A 21727-nucleotide genomic window follows, 5' to 3' on the forward strand; every position below is an offset into this window, starting at 1 on the left:
TCCCTCAGCTGTTCTAAGGATCCCCCCCAAGGGTTCCATCAGAGTTTTTGGGAGTCTGGCACCTTTCCAGTCTATCCTCCATTCCACTCTTCCTAGGTCACTCAGGGGTTTCCCTCAGCCCTGGGCTCTGAGGTGGGGGAGTTCAACCTCAGACATGTTAGGGATTTTTCCACCAATACTCATCTTTTCTTGTTTCTGTCCTTGCAATGGGCATCTCAGCTTTGATATCCAGGGAGGGCTACTATCTGGTTCCGTTTGGGCTGCTGGTTCCTGGAGTTCTGCGGGGGGGGGGGCATGTTCTACCCTGCTCAGGGTCGCCTGGAACAGGCTCTCTTCAGATAGTCCTCTGCCATGGTAGCCTGAGTTTCTCTCCATGCACACCAGGTGTCTGGGAGTGGATGGAGAGTCAGGGGCTCAAGAATCCTGGTCGTTTTTATTAGTTTTGAGAGAGTTGGCTCACTGTCAGGGTTCTGACAGATGCCATAATTAAATCATGAACCTCAAGCTAAGCTTCAAAAGAAATCCAGTTATTTTTGTTATTTTTTAAAAGTTTTTTATTTCTATCCTACCTAACTTCTAATCATCACACCACGCCCACCAAGCCACGCCCACAGAACCAGTAGCAAAAAAATTTGAATTTCACCACTGCTCCCACCTCTACCCTCTTCCACTGCCTAGTTCCCAAAATTTCTGCCCAGGCCCCTATCTCCCTTTCAAACATCTCTTCCAATCTCTTAATACATTTCCCCCCTGATTTAATTCATCAATCACTCTTATTTCCATTGTTATCTCCTCTTTGTCATCTTCTTCCTTCGTTTCTTCTGCTGACTCCTTTTCTTGGAAGTCTTGTTCTTTATTCATCATCCCTTGTATGGTGTTTTCCATTTTTTCCATAATCTTAAATCCTTTCTCCATGGTATCTTTTGTGTTTTGGAAGAGTAACGCCATCTCCTTCGAAATTCCACCCATTTCTGTCTCATAAAACATCTTGTTTTATTTTTAAAAAAATTCAACTTTTGTCCAACAATCCAAGAACTCTTTATTCAGTCCTTGAGTTGCCCTTCAGGGAGTGCACTAGTCCCAGTTTTTTATATCCCATCGATAAACAATCAGGTCAATTTAGATCAGCGGTTCTCAACCTGGGGGTCGCGGCCCCTTTGGGGGTCGAACGGCTATTTCACAGGGATCACCAAAGCCCTCTCCCGCCCCCCCATGCCTTCACTCACCCTCACTCTCTGCTCTGTTGGATCACCGGCTGTTCGCTTACCCCGCCCACTCCCAATCTATTGCTGCCTCCTGAGTCCCAGCTGATGGCTAGAGGGAAAAAAACTGTTTAAATTCTTGCCGCGGGGCTTTGTTAAATTGCTGGCTCGCCCCGCCCCCCTTCCGCACCACTATTTATTGCCAATAAATAGCGGTGGGTGAGGGGCGGGCGAGCCAGCAATTTAACAAATGGTTCGGTGTTTTTTTTGTAATTTTATTGGCCCGCGGAGCATCAGCATAGGCTAATTAGCCCTTGATTATATCGGCCTCCCGACTCTCAGCTGATTTGCTCTCAGCTGTTTTGCTCAGGGCTCTGCTGCTTGCTGGAGAGATTTTTTCCCCCCTAGCTATGCTGAAAAACGAAACTGAAAGTAAAGCAGGTTGTTGGCTTTGCTGTTGCTGCAATGTTAGAAAATTAGCCAGGCAGATTTCTTTTCTTTTTCCTCACCAAAAAAGGTAGGTGCAAACAATGGGAAATTTAGGGAAAAAGAGGAGAGTTCAAGATTTTAAAACACAAAAGAAAAAAAGCTCTATTTAACTAGGGAATTGTAATAATTGAGATACTATTAATTGTATATTGTGTTGAAAGCAAAAATGGTTAAGTTGTGGTTTGGAGGAATATATGGGCGAAATTATTTGGTTTATTATTATTGGTAAATATAATTAATTGATTTGTAAGAAATTGGATTGCATGGAAATAATTGGAATATTCATGTTCATATTGATTAATATACAAAAAAGGTAGTTATATAACTAATTGATTTATATTAAAATGTTGAATTTATATTAAACTGTAATATTACATAATTAACCAATGTGAGGATGGATATAAAAATAGATGACAATGGGAAGGGGTATAATATAGAATAGAAGGGAAAAATTGAATTTGATTAAGATTAGAGGTGAGGATGAAGGGTAATATTGGTTTTTTACAAAAATAGATAAGGAATAAATATGGCAAAAAGGAAATATAGAAATTATAAATTTAATTGAAATGACTAAACACTGTTTAAATTTGTGAACCGGCCAAATACTCTGTTCAAAGAAAATACATTGTATGTTTGTATGTGTGTTTCTAATTATTGTTATTTATTCATATTTGTTCTCTTTTATTCTTTAAAGTTTAACAATTCATTCTTTATCTTAATATCTTTATATTTGTTTGGGGCTGGCTTTCTTCCCTTTCATCTTTTTTATTGTACAGCAATCTTTCTCCTCAAACCTACCACCTCTCTCTTTTCTTTCCTTCTTACTTTCTCTTCCTCCCCCTCTTCTTCTCCTCCCTACTTCCTCTTCCTTTCTCCTTCTCCTCCTCTCTTCCTCCCTCTCTTACCCTCCCTCCTACTCTAATTTCCCTTCCCTTCCTTCATCCCTCTCTATTGCTGTATCCTTTTATGCATATGGACTACTCAGAGGGCTGAAAAAGTTATTTCTGACTGGTCCTCGCACTTTTGACCAGTCCTCGAACTTACGACTGTCCTCACATTTTACGTTTTTGCCCTATCTTGTCACCATGGTGAAGAGAAGCAGTTGTGAAATGAGTGACATGGTTGTTAAGAATGCTACAATGGGCATAAATGATGACCAGTCATAAGTGCGAAGACTGGTAAAAAATGCGAGGACCTGTCAGAAATCACTTTTTTCAGCCCTCTGGGTAGTCCTTTTGTGCATATGGACTACTCAGAAGGCTGAAAAAGTTATTTTTGACTGGTCCTCGCACTTTTGACCAGTCCTCGGATTTACGACTATCCTCACATTTTACGTTTTTTGCCCTATCTTATCACCATGGTGAAAAGAAGCAGTTGTGAAATGAGTGACATGGTTGTTAAGAATGCTGCATGGGCATAAATGTGAGGATGGTCATAAGTGTGAGGACCAGTCAAAAGTGTGAGGACCTGTCAGAAATGACTTTTTTCAGCCCTCTGAGTAGTCCCTATACACATAGCCACGCCCACCCAGTCATATGACCTCCAAGCCACGCCCATAAAATAAGCCACGCGCACAGAACCGGTAATAAAAAAATTTAGAACCCACCCCTGGTTGGGGGTCACCACAACATGAGGAACAGTATTAAAGGGTCACAGCATTAGGAAGGTTGAGAACCACTGATTTAGATAATCCCAAAAATTATCCAAAGCTTCTTTATATCCCCTTTACAGGTTCAATCTTTTAGCAAAGGGGTGGGTAATTGTGGCTCTTTTACAATCTGTGGACTTCAACTCCCAGAATTCCTGAGACAGCCAAACTTGGCTGTTCCAGGAATTCTGGGAGTTGAAGTCCACAGGTTGTAAAAGAGCCACAATTGCCCACCCCTGTTCTAGCATAACATTCAGGGGTCCCTTTAGTTAAGACGACTTCCTTATTTTCATATTTGGATCTCCAGTAGTCATAAAGTAGTTAAAAGTATTCCAATAGCTATTTTAACAATCTTTCATGTAATTTTTCCTTTCATCAGCTGGTGGCACTCTCAGCTTAAATTTCAGTATTACCACTAATCAAGCAATCTTTTAGTTGTAGACCAATTATAAAAGCAGAATAAGTTTTGTGAGTAAACGGTTCCAGCATTTTAAAATGCCTTCCCAGTACCATGTCTTCCCAATTTGAGTCCAATTTTCTGTATATTTCAAAGTTTGTTATTTTTCTCTTCTATGCCCCTCATTTCTGGTCTGGTAGTTTCTCAGAGTGCTCAGACGCCACTTAATAGATAATTCTGAGCATATAGTTCTAAATTGTTCCTTGTTAAATTTAAAGCAAAAGGAAATCCTCTCCCCCAGTTCCAGTCACTGTTCACCTACTTCGCTCCAGCACCAGTCTTAGATGTTCATCGGTTGTCCCAGCTTTGTAGCAGCCATCTCTTGCTGCCTCTTCTTCTTGCTGTGGCTGAGAGGGAAAAGAAACCCCAAGTCAGATAGGAGAGCTGTGACTCTCCTCGACTTCACAGGGTGCCCCTCTTTGCTTTACCACCCATACAGGGCAGCTTTGGCTCCTCTCAGAGCCCACAAACAGGGAGAAGTCAGCATAGTGAATGCGGAAACCCGTTCACTGTGTCTGAGGGCACCGTGACATCAATTGGAAGTCAGAAATCCAGTTATTTATTAGGAGCTTCATGTCGGCATTGACCAGGTGGAGCCAACTCTGACCTCAGTTAATTAGCGCTTTGCCTCTGACCCTGTTTCCCCCTCCCTCCCAACATGTGTCATTAGTCATATTACCCAACAAAGCAATTTTGTGGGTTGTAAAAGTCACTCCTTCCGACAACTGTGGGTTTCTGTGGAGATAACCTCGGCGTATTGGTTGGAATATGCTTTCTTTTGACTGAGATGCCAGTTCCTTGATGCAGCTTTGAACTTTGCTTTCCCATCCCCCTTGCCTATGGCAACTCAAGAGCAGGTCAGGGAGGCTTCAGAATTGACATGTCCAAATTTTAAAGTCTTATTTGTCTTTTCTTGTTTTTCTCTTTCTTTTTTCCTTCCCCCTCCCCTTTTCTTTCTCTTCTTTTGCCTCATAGGATGATCTATCAAATAATGTTAGTGAATCAAATCCAGCTTGGCCCACCAGGTTTCCTAAAATCTGTCAAATTAATCTTTCAACGAACAGTTCAATAAGGTTTTGATATTTATTGTTCTTTTTTTTTTCAATTTTTTATTGTTTAAAAAAGAAAAACAACAGTAAAATACAAACAAACTTAAATACAATAAAACAATACGAAATACAAACCAACATCAAAAAGAACATAAATTTGTTGCATCGGTGGATTATTTTCCTGTTCTACCTGTTTTCCTCTATACATGTCTATTTTACGTATTCATTTATTCACATAGTTATACACAAATCAATTGTAATTTACTTCTTGCTTAGCTATCTGTGGCTCCTGATTAGACATTCAGGCTACATTATTTTCCTATATTTATCTTTCCCTCTAACCAGGAATACCATCTTTGCCAAACGAAATAGTATTCAGAATCATCTTTCTCTTGTAATTGCTTTGTAAGTCTGTCCATTTCTGCACATTCTGTTATTTTGGCAACTAGTTTGTCTTCTGTTGGCAGTTGTTCAGATTTCCAATTTTGAGCATACAGTATGCATGCCGTTGTTACGATATGTATAGTGAGATATTTTATTTCCTTAGTAAATTGTGGGGTAATTATTCCAAGTAGAAAAAATTCCGGTCTCATTTCAACTTTCTGTTTCGTTATTTCTTCAATCATATTCTTGATTTCTTGCCAGTAATGTTGCGCCTTTCTGCATGACCACCAGAGATGGTAGTATGACCCCTTCTGTGACTTGCATTTCCAACACATTGGTGACACATTTGGGAACATTTTAGCTAAACGTGCCAGTGGTTGATGCCATCTGTAGAACATCTTATAAAGGTTTTCTTTGTAAGGTATAGACATTGTCATTTTATAATTTTCTTTCCATAATTTATCCCACTTATCCAATTCAATAGTATATCCAATGTTTCTTGCCCAAGTTATCATATTTTCTTTCACAGTCTCCTCCTCTAATTTGTATTTTATTAGGTAATTGTAAATTTTGGTTATCATTTTCTCATCCGTACTTTTTAATATCTTGTCAAATTCATTTGATTCATTTTGAAATCTGAATTTTGCCCGATCTGCTTTGTATCTTGATTCTATTTGGAGATATGGCCACCAGTCAATGTCTATACCCCGGTTCTCGAGTTCCTGCCTCGTATATAAATTCCCTTCTTCGCTCAGTAATTCTTGATAACTCCTCATTTTTTCTGTGTCCATTACATTTGGGTAGATCGATGCTTCCATGGTTGATAACCATCTCGGGATTTTAGTATAATGTTGCTTTCTAATTTCTTGCCAGGTTTTGTACAGTGAGCTTCTAATAATATGCTGTTGGAAGTATCTTTGTTGCTTATTGGCGCCCTCCCACAAGAAAGCGTGCCAGCCTCGGTTCAAATCAAATCCCTCCAGATACAGCATTCTCTTATTTTTTAATTCTATCCATTCTCTTATCCAATTAAGCGATTCTGCCTTATAGTATAGCTCCCAGTCCGGTAAACCAAGGCCTCCCTTTTCGCGGGTATCCTGTAGGCAATTTTATTTTTATTCTGGCCTTCCTTCCTTGCCAAATATATTTCGCTATTATTTTATTGAGCTCCTTAAAGAAGTTCTTTCCTGGACCAATCGGTATCACTTGAAAGAGGTAGAGCAATCTAGGTAGTATATTCATTTTTGCTGACGCTATTTTACCTAAAAATGATAGTTGCAATATTCCATGTTTCCAGATCATTTTTAATTTGTTTCATCAATTTAATATAATTATCTTCTCTAATCGTTGTTGCTTTTGCGGTAAGCCAGATTCCTAGGTATTTTACTTTCTTTACAATTTGTATTCCTAATTCTTCCTCTAATTGTGCCTCCTGTGTCTTTGTCAAATTTTTTGTTAAGACTTTAGTTTTTTGCCTATTAATTTTAAGCCCCACCACTCTACCATATTCTTCTATCTTCGCTAATAACTTAGTTCCTGTTGTTTCCAGTTGTTCCCCTATGAACACGACGTCATCAGCGAAGGCTTGCAATTTATATTACTTTTTCCGTATCCTCAAGCCCTTTATTTCTTCTTCCTTCCGTATTTCATTCAATAGGACTTCCAATGATATTATGAACAATAAAGGGGATAATGGACACCCTTGCTGTACGCCTTTTTGTATATCCAATTTTTCTGTCATGTCCCCATTAATTGTAATTCTTGCCATTTGGGATGAGTATACTTTCCTAATCATTTTTAGAAATTTATCGCCGAATTCCATGGCCTCTAATTGCAATACAAGAAAGTTCCAATTCAAATTATCGAAGGCCTTCTGCGCGTCTAAAAAAAATCAAGGCTACCTGTTTATCAATTCTTTGCTCATAGTATTCAAGGACATTTATGATTGTTCTCATGTTATTTTTAATCTGTCTCCTTGGGACAAAGCCATTTTGATCAGAGTGTATATACTTGTGGATGACTGCCTTCAATCTTTGTGCTATGATTGTCCTGAACAGTTTAACAATGAGATTGGCCTGTAATTTTTAACTAGTGTTCGCTCAGTGTCTTCCTTATGAATGAGTGAGATAATAGTTTCCGTCCATGATTTAGTGGTTTCTGCTTCTAACAATACATCATTAAAGACCTGGAGTAATAACTCGTCCATCAGACACTGGCACATTTTATAAAATTGCGCTGGAATTCCATCTGGGCCTGGCACTTCATTGTTCTTTTCCTTTTTCCGTGCTTCCATCAACTCGGTCATTGTAATTGGTCTGTTTAGTGTCTCTCTGTGGGCTTCCTCTAATTTCGAGATATTTGTTTTGTTTAAGTATTCCTTAATATCTTGGTCCTGGGTTTCCTCTTGGGTGTAAAGCTTTTGAAAGGAGTCCTTGACTATGCGCTTTTTATCTGAATTCAAATGGTATGTTTGTCCTGTTTCGTCTTGTAATTGGTATATTATTCTTCTCTCTTTTTCTTTTTTTAATCTATACACTAACCAGCGTCCTGTTTTGTTTGCATGTTCAAAGTATTTCTGCTTTGCCAGTTTGATTTTGTGTACAATTTCTGCTTGCATAGTTAAATTCAGTTTATGTTTAGCCAGATTTAATTTTTGTTTTATTACTTTATTATCGGGATATTTCTGCAACTGTAATTCATATGTTTTGAGTTCTTCCACTAAGTTGTTCCTTGTTTGTTGTTTATCTCTATTTTTTTTGGCTGCATACGCTATGGTAAGTCCTCTTATGTAGGCTTTTGTTGTGTCCCACAGATTCTGTAACGATGTCTGTTCTTTTGTATTTATTTGAAGGAATATTTTTACTTCTTTCTCAATCATCTGTATATATTCTTTGTCTTTTATTATTCCTGTGTCCATCATCCATCTCTTTTGTTTTCTATACCCTTTCCACATTATTTTTATAGGATTATGGTCGGCCCAAGTATTTGGTGTAATTTTAATCTCTTGTATTTCCTTCCTGAGATCTGGTGTCATCCAGGCCATGTCGATCCTAGACCATGACTGATGCAGGCTCAAGTAATATGTGTATTGCTTAACTTGTTTGTTTGCCTCCCTCCATACGTCGTATAGGTGTAATTCTTCGACCATGACCTTGAATGTATCTGGTAGAGTTTTCTTTCTGGTTTTGCTTCTTTTATTACTTCAATAGTCGTCTTGTATGTTTGTGATTGCGTTAAAATCCCCGACAATGCAGATGTTTTCATACTCCAAATCTTTAATTGTATCATGCAATTTCTTCAATTCTTAATATCTTTGATTCACTGCCCACGCTACTTAAAAATATATGTATATATATTCCATTATATCTAAATAAAAAAGAAAAGACAATGACTTTAAATTTATAGTCCATATAGTATCTATATAGAAAATACTATATGGACTGTATCATGCAATTTCTTAAAAAAGTCACTTTAATTTCCATTGGGTGCGTATATGGATACTAGTAAGATTGTCTTCAATTCTGTTTGTATTTCTATTATTAAAATACGTCCTTCTGTATCTGTATATATTTGTTTCGTCTTTAGATGTTTTTTAACATATATTGCGACTCCTTTCTTTTTATGGTCTCCTAGGGACGTGTATAATCTTCCTAATTTTTGATTTTCCAACAATTTTTGTTGTTGTCTTTTGATATGAACTTCTTGTAGTGTTATAATGTCAATATCAAGTTTTTGCAGTTTTGTAAATATGTATTTTCTTTTAATTGGTGAATTGAGTCCATTTATATTAATTGAAATGATTCCTAATTCTCCTTCCATCTCTATTGGTTTATCTGTTTATTATTTTCAGTTTTGTTGTGTTTCTAGTAACTCTTTGTATCTTTTCCCTCGCTCCCTCTCTCTCCATTTTTTCTCTCTCTGCTTTTCTTTTATCTTCTTGATCTTCTTCTTCTCTTTCTGTCCGCTGTGCCTCATGTCTCCTGGATTCCGCTTTTTCTCCTCTTTCCTGCTTCTCTTCGCTGATGAAATGTTCAAAAAAGTCTTGAGCCTTTTCTAAGCTATCAATCCTGTACTTTCGTTCCTCCCAAGAGATAAGTAATCCTTCTGGGAGTAGCGAACAGAATTTTATTTTAAATTTGTTCAGCTGTGTAGTTAAGAAATTATAGTTCCTTCTTTGGTCTCTTGTTCTTCTCGGTATTTGTTTGAGAGTTAGAATTTCTTTTCCTTTGTACATCGTTGTCTCTTCTCTCATTTTCCTGTAAATCTCTTCTTTTATCAATTTCTTCGTAAATCTAATATGTATTTTCTTTGGTAGTTTATTTCTTCTTGCATAGTGTGGACTCTATAAATTTCGTCTATTCCGTTTCTTAGCTCTTCCTTATCTCTTTGGGTTACCTTTGCCAATATCTCAATCATTATATCCCCTAGATCCTCATCCTTTTGTTCTTCCACATTTTGAAACCTTAAATAAAAGAATGCTTTTTCCATTTCAAGATAGGTTAATGAATCCTCCGTTTCCTTATTAAACGCCCCTTGATCTTGTTCCATCCTCTCCATTCTCTTAGCCGTGTGCTCAATTCTTTCTTCCGTTTTATGAATCCTCTGCTCATTTTCCATTATATTCTGTTGAATTTTTTCTATTTTCTCATCCATATTCTTAATATTGTCTTTTATTTCACCCACATCCAACCTCAATTCTTCGTGGCTTTTCCTTGTCTCTTCATGATTGTGGGCCATCATTTCTTGCATTCTGTTCATTCCTTCCTGGATCATTGCTAATACAGCATGGATATTTTGCATGCTAAGAGCGGGGCTCGTCTTGTCCTTTTCTGTGGTTTCAGTTACCTTTTGTTGGGCCGGGGAAGCCATAAGTATCATCTGGCTCGAGGGTGTTTTCTTGCTTGTTTTAGTAGTTGTTACTGAGCTTGTAGTTGCCATTAGTATTTTTTGTTTTATTATTTCCCAACGTTTCATATACTGATCACTGTTTCTAAATCTGTTTATCAAGTTTCCACCCAAATTTTCTCCTTTTTTCAATATTCTTTCAGTATTTTTCAGCAATATAGAATATCAATAAGGAAAATTAAAATGAGGGAGTGAGGGAAAAGTATAATATTCTAACAATTCATCATCAGTTAGTTATCGTTACCATTAAATATTTAATTACCTAATATATCTCCTACATTATTAAATAAATATCAATTAGATAAATATCAAGTACTATTAATTTCTAATTCTTATAGTATAAATATATAGGTACAGTATATATAAATATAGTAAATGTAGTGTAATTTAAATTCTTAAACTCTAAACATATGATAACAAGATAATAAACTGATAATTCACAGGATAAATATTAAATTAGACCATCCACTTTTAAGTAAAAGTTCAGAATGATATATATATTACTTCCTGATCACTGATGTTAGACGATCTTGATTACTGATTTTTTACGCTATTGATTTTCCAATCAGCCAGTGTCTTCTAGTTTAAGTGTCCTTCAGTCCAGTCCAGCTCTAAATATCCAAGTTTCCAATATTGAAGAATATTATTCAAGTATTCCAATGTCCAATCATTCAGAAAAACAAAATATTATAAGTCCAACGTTCATCCCGCTCTCCTAATTCCAGATAAAGAAATCTTCTCCGTTGCTCCTTCTTTGGGTGTCCCGAATCCCAAAGTAAATAGTCAATATCCAGTAAAGGTCCAATAAATATCCAATCAATGTCCAAAGCAGTCTCCTCCCAAAATAACAAAGTCTCCAAATGTCCAAGTGTTATCCAAATGATCCAAAATTCTTAGTCCAAATCTTCAAAAGAAAAATTAATTTTATAGGTCCAGTGGTCACCCTGTTCACTTAGTTCCAGCTAGATGAGGCTTCTCCATCGTTCTTTCTTTATGCATCCAATACACATTAAACATCCACTACTGTTGCAATCTGAAAGCCGAGCTGTCAGAGAAGCGAAAGTGTTTTAAATCCGATACCCACCACGTTCGCTCAGTTCCAGATAAGCTGGGGTTTCTCTGTCTTTTCTTCTTTAAATATCCGATCCTCTGGATTTCTTCCGATTTCGCCTGCTGTCAAATTATGCGCTGTCACTTTCAAGATGGATTCCCCCTCCACTCACTTTCACTCGCCGCTTTTCTCACTTGCCTGGAGATTCCTTCTGCCCGCTTTCTCCCTGCAGCTTGCAAATGCAAATGTACCTTGCATTCTACTTCTCTCTCTCGATCTCCACCGATGCTTTCTTTTATATGATTTTCGCTTCCCTCTAAACAGCTGTCACTGTTTCAGGCCAGCCGGAATGGCTGGTTCTTCCTTGATCCGAGTTAAGGGGGTTTTCCTGAACCTTCAGGGGGGTTGCTGCACTCCCTGAAGTCCTCGGAAGTTCCCCTTTCTTCTGTTGACCTCTCCAAGGTCGATAGCGCCTAAATCGGCTCTCAAATCAAGGATATTAGGGACTTCGAGAGCGGAGTGCTGTTCCCTTCGTCCCTAACCCGCTGACGTCACCACCGGAAGTCTTGATATTTATTGTTCAGTTTACTTTAAAAATCTTCAAACAGCTCAGTAAATATATCCAAGCCTCCAAATCGCCTTCTGAGATAAAGTCAAGGCCAAATAGCCACCCAAGTGTTGTTTGCTTTCTCTCCTTTCATTACTTTCACTCAGATTTCACATGTTGCAGTAATCTTCTTCCTCCAGTAGATGGCTCCCCTGCTCCCAATTCCAGCATTCAACGGAGTATAAAAGTCAAAAACAGCTGGTTGTCAGCCATCAGGGGGGTTAAAGATGGAGTTTAGAAAGGCAATTTCTCCCAATTATCACTTTTCACAATGTTATTTGACTTTTTCCAGGCTTTCTATGGTTTAAAACATCCTTTAAATATTTTTTTGCGTCTGAGTCTTTAGTCTTTCTCTTTGATTTTTAGTCTTTGATCCTTCTCCATACATCCAATCACTGCTTTCTTACTATTTGGAGATTGTTTTTTATAATTTTTAACTTGGGATAAATCTTTACAATAAAAGTGGGAAGTTATCTCACCCAGTTTCACTGTTCTGTCCACTCACCACTCCAGCACAAGATCTTAGTGTATCAGTTGTCCCAGCTTGTGACAGACCAAAATGGCTGTTGTCCCTGCTGCTGTTTGGGAGAGCTTTCTTTGGATCAAGGAATTTGAGGTTTCCTTGTGATCGATTTCCTCGCTTCTACTTTCTTCATCACCCCTCCAGGGTGGCTTGACCCTGTAGGGTCTCCCAGAAAGCAGTTGCCAGCTGCATTTCATGGAGCCCGACAGAGCTCTGCTATTTTCCAGCCGTTCCCGCCATAATATCAACCCGAAGTCTTAATCATTTTAATTCTTGATTTAGACTTTAATTGCATTGTCTTGGCTTTCATCAGCAAGGTGGGTTGAGGCTTTTCCTTGTGCAAGGGCAAATGCCCAAATGTCTGTTAAAGTCATATTAGAACAATTGATACCAAGATATGGTTTAATTGAATCTATTGATAGTGATAGAGGCACACATTTCACAGCCCAGATAGTATAGCAGGTGATGAATCAATTGGGAATTGATTGGCAATACCATTTGGCGAATTGCCCACAGTCTAGTGGGAAGGCTGAAAGGGCGAACCAAACAATAAAAGCCACATTAAAGAAATTAATGTTAGAACTCCAACTGCCCTGGACAGAATGTTTGCCTTTAGCCCTTTTACGAATTAAGACTAGCCCTAGGAAGGATGTGAGAATATCACCATATGAACTGATGTTTGGATTACCATATACGGGAAATGTTGAGATGCACAAATTACGATAGATACAATTTTCCGCTTTCTACTACCAAAAGTGCAGTTGCCGATACAGCTTGCACACATAAGGGCCAACCTTTCATCACCGGATCCATCAATTTAAATAAAAATGCTATAGGTTTTTCTTTCCAGCCCATGCCTGAGCTAATACTCCCTTAGCAACACCATCCTCCACTGCTACAAACAAGTGAAAAGTTTTTTCCAAATCTGGCAAGCTCAATACTGGAGCCTGTATCAATGCCTTTTTCAAATCTTCTAATCTAGCCTCATCACCATCATTCCACATACCTGTCCATGGTTCCTCCTCCAATAACTTATCATATAAAAACCGAACCTTGTCAGTATAATCATCTATCCGCAATCTATAATTTCCCATTAATCCAAGCAATTTTCTAACCTCCTTCTTAGTTCTTGGCAATGATTGTGTTATTATTCCTTCTATCCTTTCAGGATTTATTCTTTTGCTTCCTTGACTAATCGAATGTCCTAAATATCTAACTTCCAATTCTACATACTGTAGTTTCCTTTTTGATACTCGCAATCCATGGCTACCTAAGAAATTTAGCAATGCATTTGTCCCTTCTTCAACCTCAGTTTTCTTTTCTCCTGACAATAACAAATCATCCACATACTGTAACAACTGAATACCTTTAGGAACACAAAATCTTTCCAATACCTGTTCCAACATCTGCCCAAACAAATTTGAACTCTCTGAGAATCCTTGTGGTAAAACACACCACCTATATTGCTGATTCCTATGGGTATCAGGATCAGCCCATTCAAAAGCAAAAATATCTCTAGACTCCTCTGCTAAGGGACATGTCCAGAAAGCATCTTTCAGATCTATCACACTAAAGTATTTATGAAAATGTGGTATCTGACTTAAAAGAGTATAGGGGTTGGTTACAACAGAATGACGGCTAGCAACTAAACTGTGTACCCGTCTCAAATCGTGAACTAGGCGAACCGACCCATCTGGTTTTCGTACAGGTAAGATGGGCGTGTTATATTGGGACATAGTAGGTTCAATCAACTCATTGAACTATTTTTCTATTACTGGTTTCAACTCCCTCCTCATTTCTATTGGTATATTATATTGCTTTATTTTTACTGAAACCGCACCCTCCTGTAAAGTTACTTTCAATGGAGGGATATCCAGGATTCCCCTATTTCCTTCCGTCTCCCAAACTAAAGGGTCAGTGTTCTTTCCCTGTTCTTCAGTTAATACATTTACAGTAGAATCAGCATTAGCAAACTTAACCTCACATCCTAGAAGAGATAGTGCATCTCTCCCAAACAGATTTATTCCTGCTTCAGGTACTAATATCACATCTAGGTTTATGTTACAGTTCCCCCATCTTAATTTCATATCCTTCAACAACGGTACATCAAAAGGTACACCTTTAACCCCTCTTATTTTCATTGTTCCCCCAGTTGGATGCATCCCTGTAGATAATTTACAGATAGAGGTTCTGGTTGTACTTGTATCTATTAAAAACACATAATCCTCCTCCTCTGTCCCACAAATAAATTTATCAAGGGCTCTTGGCGGGACCCCGATATCAATAGCCCCTGACCCCACTAATCATCCTCTTCTCCCATAAGAGTATAGAGGCGCTGTTCCAGACGCTGAGATCTTCTCCTCTCAGGACAATTTCTTGCAAAATGTCCCTCCTTGCCAAATGCAAAGCATTTTCTACTTCCCATGCCGCCAACACTAGCACCAGGCTTTCTCCACTGGAGGAAACCTCTCCCTATTTTAGGACGCTGCTGTCTTTGCACTGTGGAAGATTGTTTAACAAAACCCTTTCCTCTTCCACCCCCCTCTTTCTTGTCTGCCAGCTTATTAGCAGCCTTTAATACAGACACCATCATTTGACTTTGCTGCCTAGTTTTCGCCTCATCCACATAAACCTTCTAAGCTTCTTTCAACAAAACTGTAATATCAGAATTTTGTTGAAAGAAGCTCAGAAGGTTTATGTGAATAGGAATGAGGCGAAAACTAGGCAGAAAAGTCAAATGATGGTGTCTGTATTAAAGGCTGCTAATATCAGAATTAACCCAGTCCTCTATTTTCTGTATCTTTTTCTCTATATCCGGCCATGCTTTCGTAACAAACTGCATCTTCATTAAGGACTCATAGGCTGGTGTTTCAGGAGAAAGACCAGAGTATTTATTTAAACTGCCCTTAATTCTCTCCAAAAACACAGATGGTGTTTCATCCTTCAACTGTCCCACCTCAAAGGCTTTAAGTAAATTTTTCCCTTGAGGAACAGCTGTTCTAACTCCCTGGAGTATTATCCTCTTCAAGTCTCCAGGGGGATTTGAGCTGGTGAGCTGTGTTGCTGTTGTTTGGCTTCACGTTCTTGGTCGTGCCACATCTTCATGGTGGGTGTCAGTTTGCTTCATGTTTGGATTGGAGAGGTTTAAAGTGGCTAATGATGCAGCTGTGGTCTGGCTTCTGGTTTGTGGTCATGCCTCATCGGTGTGAGTTTGGGTTTGCTTTTTGCGTGGATGTGTGGTGGTAACATCCTGTGTGGTTTTCATGAGTGTGGGTCTGGTGTCATTCTTTGTGTTAGGGACTCGTTTGTCAATAAGGGCAAGTTTCCAAATGGCTGGTAGGCGGGAGGTATCATCTCGTTTATTCATGCTGTGCGGGCGTTTTTCTATCTCGATGGCTTCTCTGATTATTCTGTTGTTAAAGTGTTCAGTTTTGGCAATAGTTTTGGTCTTTTTAAAGTCAATTTCATGTCCTGTGGCTTTAAAGTGTTGGACCAAGGAAGAAGTTGGTTCCTCTTTTCTGATTGAGTTCTTGTGTTTTTCAATGCGTGCACTTATTCTTCTGTTGGTTTGTCCGATGTATGTGGTGGGGCAGGCGGTGCATGGGATTTCATATACTCCTTGATTTTCTAACTCAATTTTGTCTTTGGGGTTTCTTAGGGTGGTGGATATTTTTCGGTTTGTGCAGAATGCTGTCTTGATGTTGTGCCAAACAACAGCAACGCAGCTCACCAGCTCAAATCCCCCTGCAACTCAGACTAACCCGAGCACAACCAAGCCCCCACCTAAACAGAACACACCCCCAGCCAATCAGAGCACAGCCAACTCCCCAGCCAATCAGAGCATAGTAAGCCCCCAACCAATCAGAACACACTTCCACCCAATCAGAACACAGCCAAGCTCCCACCCAATCAGTTCACACCCCCACTGGCAGTTAAAAGGAAGAAACAGCTGCGATCATACATTGCTCCTAGAAGCACGAAGCCGAAAACACCAGCCTGAAGATGACGAATGAGACGTTGCCAAGACACTTCCAATTTTACGTGGGAGAAGACCCGAATAACAATTTGCAAAAGGGTTCTCCCATGGAAGAGAGAGAAAGTCTGACCACTTGATGGTTTAAATATGGTTTTCAAGCAATACAATGCATTTTACAGCAATACAATGCAAACACCCCCCCAGGGAATTGTTTTCAGGTCTTATATAACATTTTGGCTCTCTTCACATGTTCCACCCTGGAGTTCCCGTCCAAAAATACCCTTCACAGATGTTTCCATGCTGATTGGCATTGTTCTCCGTAATGGATCATTAGACTCTTCCTCTTTTTCTATCAGCCAGACCCATTTTAGAATGTACCAAAACATTTATTTCCCCAAAACAAGCATCACAGTTCTTCATAACAAGCATCACAGAAATATCACAGTTCAATTTTCCTTTCCAGAATCTAATGCTTACTCATGTCCTAACTACCAGGTTATATAAATCAGATTATATAAAGGTTAAATATGGTGTTACGTAGGTTATACTTTTTACAGGAATAATTCATTTTCTCTCATTAGCACTACTGCTTGATAGATTTTGAGCTTTGTAGCAAGGCTTATTCCACGACGTTCCCACACGTTGGTCAGTAGTCTGCCAAATGCAGAGCTTGCCTTGGCAATTCTGCAGTTGACCTCAATGTCAATTGTCATTGTATGGTGCTGCCAAAGTATGTAAATTGGTCCACTGCTTGCAGCTTTTATCCCTTCACTGTGATGGTGGGCTCTTAGTGTTAGGCTTTTGGAGTTGGCTGATGCATCACTTCGGTCTTCTTTATGTTGATGAGGAGGCCGAAGCTGTCGCATGTTGTTGTGAATTTATACACACTGGCTTTCATTTCCTGCTCTGATCCAGCATTCAGGGCACAGTCGTCAGCAAAGAGGAGGTCATGTAGCACAGTCTCCTTTATCTTGGTCACAGCCTTGAGTCTTCGCAGGTTGAACAGTTTCCCATCAGTCCTGTATCTCAGGCTAACTCCCAAGGAACTGTTCTGGAAGGCATCTGAGAACATGGCTGAAAACATTATGCTGAACATTTAATTCTAAACAGCATTGAAAGTTTACATGAAAGCTAGACCATATTGATTTATCAATGAATAAATAAATGTTGGTATTCAAAATACTTTATCACTATTGTGTTAGTTCATTGACATTAGTTACAGAACACAGAACACAGGAAAAAGATAAGCACACTCTGCTAGAAACAAATTCCCTGAAGATGGGCTCTAGCACGAGTCCGAAAACTCAGAAGACTAAACCTCTGGTCCCAGTGACCAACCCAGATTGGATCCTGCCAAAAAATAAATGTTTGTAGGCAAATTGCATAGAATAAGAAAAAGTACATAAGACCCAAACTAGTATAAGTTTGTCTTAAATATTGGTCAAAACATGTTTAATATTCTTTTATCTATTCCCTGTTTATGAAATATAGTGTGGTGCATAGTTCTGGAAATTTTTGCTTAATAAAAATTTAACCTTGTGGAATTTTTGCTTCATACTACAGGTTTTAATTAATAAATTGTAAATCTGTGAAGCCTACCTTTATTAAGCTAAGCTTTAGTGGGACTTTTTTTTTTAATTAACTTTACAAGAACACCACAACACAACATATAAAACACAAACACACAATATGTGTTTCTTTTTAGGTATCAGTTTTGTTCCTCTTACTTTCTACTTTCTACATTTCCCATTTTTTCTTATCCTTTCTTATCTTTATCTTTATCATCCCTTTATTTCCTGTTTTATTCATTTACAAAATTTTACACATTTGTCACATCATTTATTCACTTTTACTTTCCCTAATCTCGAGCCAATCATACCACTTAGTCCATACTTGATAATATTCTGTGTCTTCCTTTTCTTTTATTTCTTTCATTAATTTATCCATCTCCGCACAGTCCAGGATTTTCTTAATTGTTTCTTCCTCTGTTGGTACCTTTTTGTTTTTCCAGGACTGCGCGTAGACTATCCTTGCCGCTATAATTATATGCAAAATCAAATATCTAATTTATTTACTGAAGGTTCTGTTCAATATCCCCAGTAAAAACGTCTCTGGTTTCAAGTCCACATTGTAACCAATTATCTCTTCTATCCAACTTCTAATTTTAGCCCAATATTTTTTTGCCTTAGGACATGTCCACCAGAGATGGTAATATGTTCCAGGGACTTTTTTACATTTCCAACAATTTGGAGAGTTGTTAGGAGACATTTTAGCAAGCCGTACTGATATAAAATGCCATCTGTAGAACCTTTTTAACTGGTTTTCCTTGAATGCTGTTGATAGAGTCAATTTAATGTTTAAAAATTATTTCCCATAATTTTTCCCATTTCTCCAATTCTATATTGTAGCCAGAATTTTTCGCCCACCTAATCATGGTGTCCTTAACTACCTCTTCTTCCATTTTATACCTCAGAAGATATTTGTATATATTACTAATTAATTTTATTTCTCTTCTAGTGGGACTTATTTTTAAGTAAAAATGTATAGTTTTGCAATGTTAGTTTCTTAGTCACTGGTGTGGGACATAAACCATGCAATCCTATTTGAGTTTGCTTAGTTTGTGAAAGCCACAGTTGTGGATAATAAGTCATTTTATCATAGCCCTCCCCAGTCTGCGCGCTCTCGGTAGGAGTGAACTTCAACACCCAGAATTACCTAATTAGGAGAGTCATTACTGAATTCAGCTGGTAGCTGAAATATCCTGCCCTTGGAAGATCCCTATATTAGAGAAAGGCTGGGTTAACACATTATACAGCCCAGTTATGCCATCAACCATTCTTAACCACAGCAAAGTGCTTTGTGCAAACTGACACCATGTTATGTCAGTAGACAGATGTTCAAAATTGTGGATACATTAGTTGGTTCATCAATAGATTGTTCATCATTGTCCTCCTATCCCATCATATCATACATCCCCAAATCTGTTCGAGTGAATTCCCAAACTGTCTTTTGGGATGGAATGCATAGGACATATTGTGCAACAACACAGCGGAATATTACTGGTTTAACCCTACATAATAGATTGTAAAGCTCCTCCTAATAACTACCGTGTTAAATGCTTGGTTTTTGTTTAGCAAATGATAACTTGTATAACAGCCCATTTCTCATATTCTGTAGGGGCTTAGTGGCACTTCAGACTCTTCGTAAACTAGAAGAGCTCACTGGAAAGCCCATTCATCAACTTTTTGACTATATTTGTGGAGTGAGTACAGGTAAATTTTCCTGAAATACTGTAATGATGGAAAAAGTCAATTATTTCTTTTGGAAATATTTATGTACTGAAAATTAAAGATGGTTTAATTTTATTTTTAGATTTGCATATCATATCTAATTTATAGAAACCAAACAGAAAAACAGAAAAAGTGGTTATTATTATATGGGAAGAAAGGGTATCAAAGCAATCCCTTAGGAAAATATACACCAAATGGGTTGAAGACCTGGAAACAACAGAATATATTCATCTGGAACTCCACTGTATCTTAATATTGTAGGTTATCCTTGTATAAAACATGAGCAGCTAATTTCTCACACATGACAAAGTTCTGCTCCAAAGTATATCCAAGAAGGCAGGTTTAAGTGTTTGTCTGCAGACATTATATTTCTGTCCTGTTTTGTTGTTCAAGACAGCAAAATAGGGTAGCTGGTTGATTTAATACACTTAGTAGCAGGGTGGATAAAAATCAATGATTTTTTAAAAAAAATTAAAAAAATCAGATTTTTTTTATTTAAATCGGATTTTTTTTATTTTTATCGAATTTATTTTAATAAAAACTTTTGGGGTAAAAATCTATTGTAAGATAGTTTTCTATTTAAGATACATAAATAATTTAGTTTATTCAGCATGAAATGGAGCTTAGTTATGTAGCATGAGGCTGTATATTCTGCAACACTGGGACTATCGGTGAGTCAACAGTGGGTCAAAGGAGTAGCAGAGATGACAGTTGCTCTTTAAAAATTATGATTTAAATCAAGCCTTTTTACTAGTGATTTAAATCATGATTTAAATTGTGATTTAAATCAACTCAATTTAAATCAAATCCACCCTGCTTTGTAGTAATAATGTATCACAGATATTACAGTGCAGACTGAATAGAGCTGGTAAGTGATGTTTCAGGTTTCACATGATTGTATTAAAACACTAGGTGGAGCTATACATGAACTTAATTATCATTGGTATCATTAATTATCATTAATTCATTGGTTTTTCAGAGATGCCTTCAGTGAGATCTGCAAATCTTAAGAACAGATAATATTTATTCAGTTTCTATAGCCGCCCATCTCAATCAATGACTGGGTGACTTACAATTTAAAAAATATTAAAACACAAGAAACATTTTAAGGATTAAAAAAAGCATGTCAGCACTACTGACAAAGTCTAATGTTATATGCAAACTGCTATATAATGTTATCAACCATCCTTTCATAAACTATGACCTTCCAAATATCTTGGATTACAACTCTCAAGTACAAGAACCCTGTTATAAAGAATAATTAGGATAACTTTGCTGCCTGAGAGTTATATCTAATATTTTTATTCAGAATGGCTACTGCAGTAGAAGCAACAATTATGTATATTGGTTGAAGCCATGACAAGCATGTAGGCAGAACCAGGATTTTCCGAGGTCTTCCTTTTGAAACTACATCATAGCGTAATCTTCATTAATTTCCTGCCTTAGAATCATAGGAATCCATGATACCATTTTTTTAGCAGTGGTAGATGAAGGAATCTCTAAAGGCCACAGAAAGAGATTCAGGTATGCTTTATGTGGTTTGGAATCTTAGGTTGCCAATCTTTGCATAAGATGATAGACATTTAAATTGTCATTCAAATTTATAAATATTTATTTGCAGGTGCTATATTGGGATTTATGTTGGGATTATTCCATATACCTCTGGATGAATGTGAAGAACTTTACCGGAAATTAGGAACAGATGTCTTTAAGCAAAATGTCATTGTTGGAACAGTTAAAATGGGATGGAGCCATGCATTTTATGACAGTGAAATATGGGAGAAAATGCTTAAGTAAGTTAATATGAAATTATTTGCCAATCATGTTTCTTCAGTATAATCCAAAATATAAAACAGAACTCTTTCTCTGTTATATTAATTAGAGCTAAAAGAAGATAGTGTTTTTTAATCAGATGTGGGCCTCCTTGTTTTATTTATTGGTGGCTCCTTAAAAAACCCACACCATTTCCTAGGCTTGCACAGTAAGTTACGTGGTCCCTTGGAAAATTTGTATTTGAGTTAAAGAGGCAACAACAGGCCAGCAACCCACTTAACACTGTATCATATACCCTTGGTGTGGAGGTCTTTTTCTTATGGTTTTGTTCTGTCATCACTAAATCCATTTTATGGTTTAAATTTTTTTAGCG

At 37.7% G+C, this 21727-nt stretch overlaps 1 protein-coding gene across 4 annotated transcripts in view; it reads left to right on the forward strand.

Moving 5' to 3' along the window:
- PNPLA8 (patatin like domain 8, phospholipase A2) overlaps nucleotides 1-21727 on the forward strand; it is a 130463-nt gene that overhangs the window by 44231 nt on the left and 64505 nt on the right. For 3 of the 4 annotated variants that reach the window (XM_060687065.2, XM_060687067.2, XM_060687066.2), the window contains exons 5-6: nucleotides 19469-19563; nucleotides 21203-21374. The exons of the other annotated variant lie outside the window; for it this stretch is intronic. In XM_060687065.2, the coding sequence (XP_060543048.1) occupies nucleotides 19469-19563; nucleotides 21203-21374 (267 nt within the window). The remainder of the gene's footprint in view (nucleotides 1-19468; nucleotides 19564-21202; nucleotides 21375-21727) is intronic. 4 annotated transcript variants of the gene reach the window in all.

Source organism: Pantherophis guttatus, chromosome 7, assembly GCF_059756535.1.
Source record: "Pantherophis guttatus breed Tessera chromosome 7, ASM5975653v1, whole genome shotgun sequence".
Lineage (NCBI taxonomy): Eukaryota > Metazoa > Chordata > Lepidosauria > Squamata > Colubridae > Pantherophis > Pantherophis guttatus.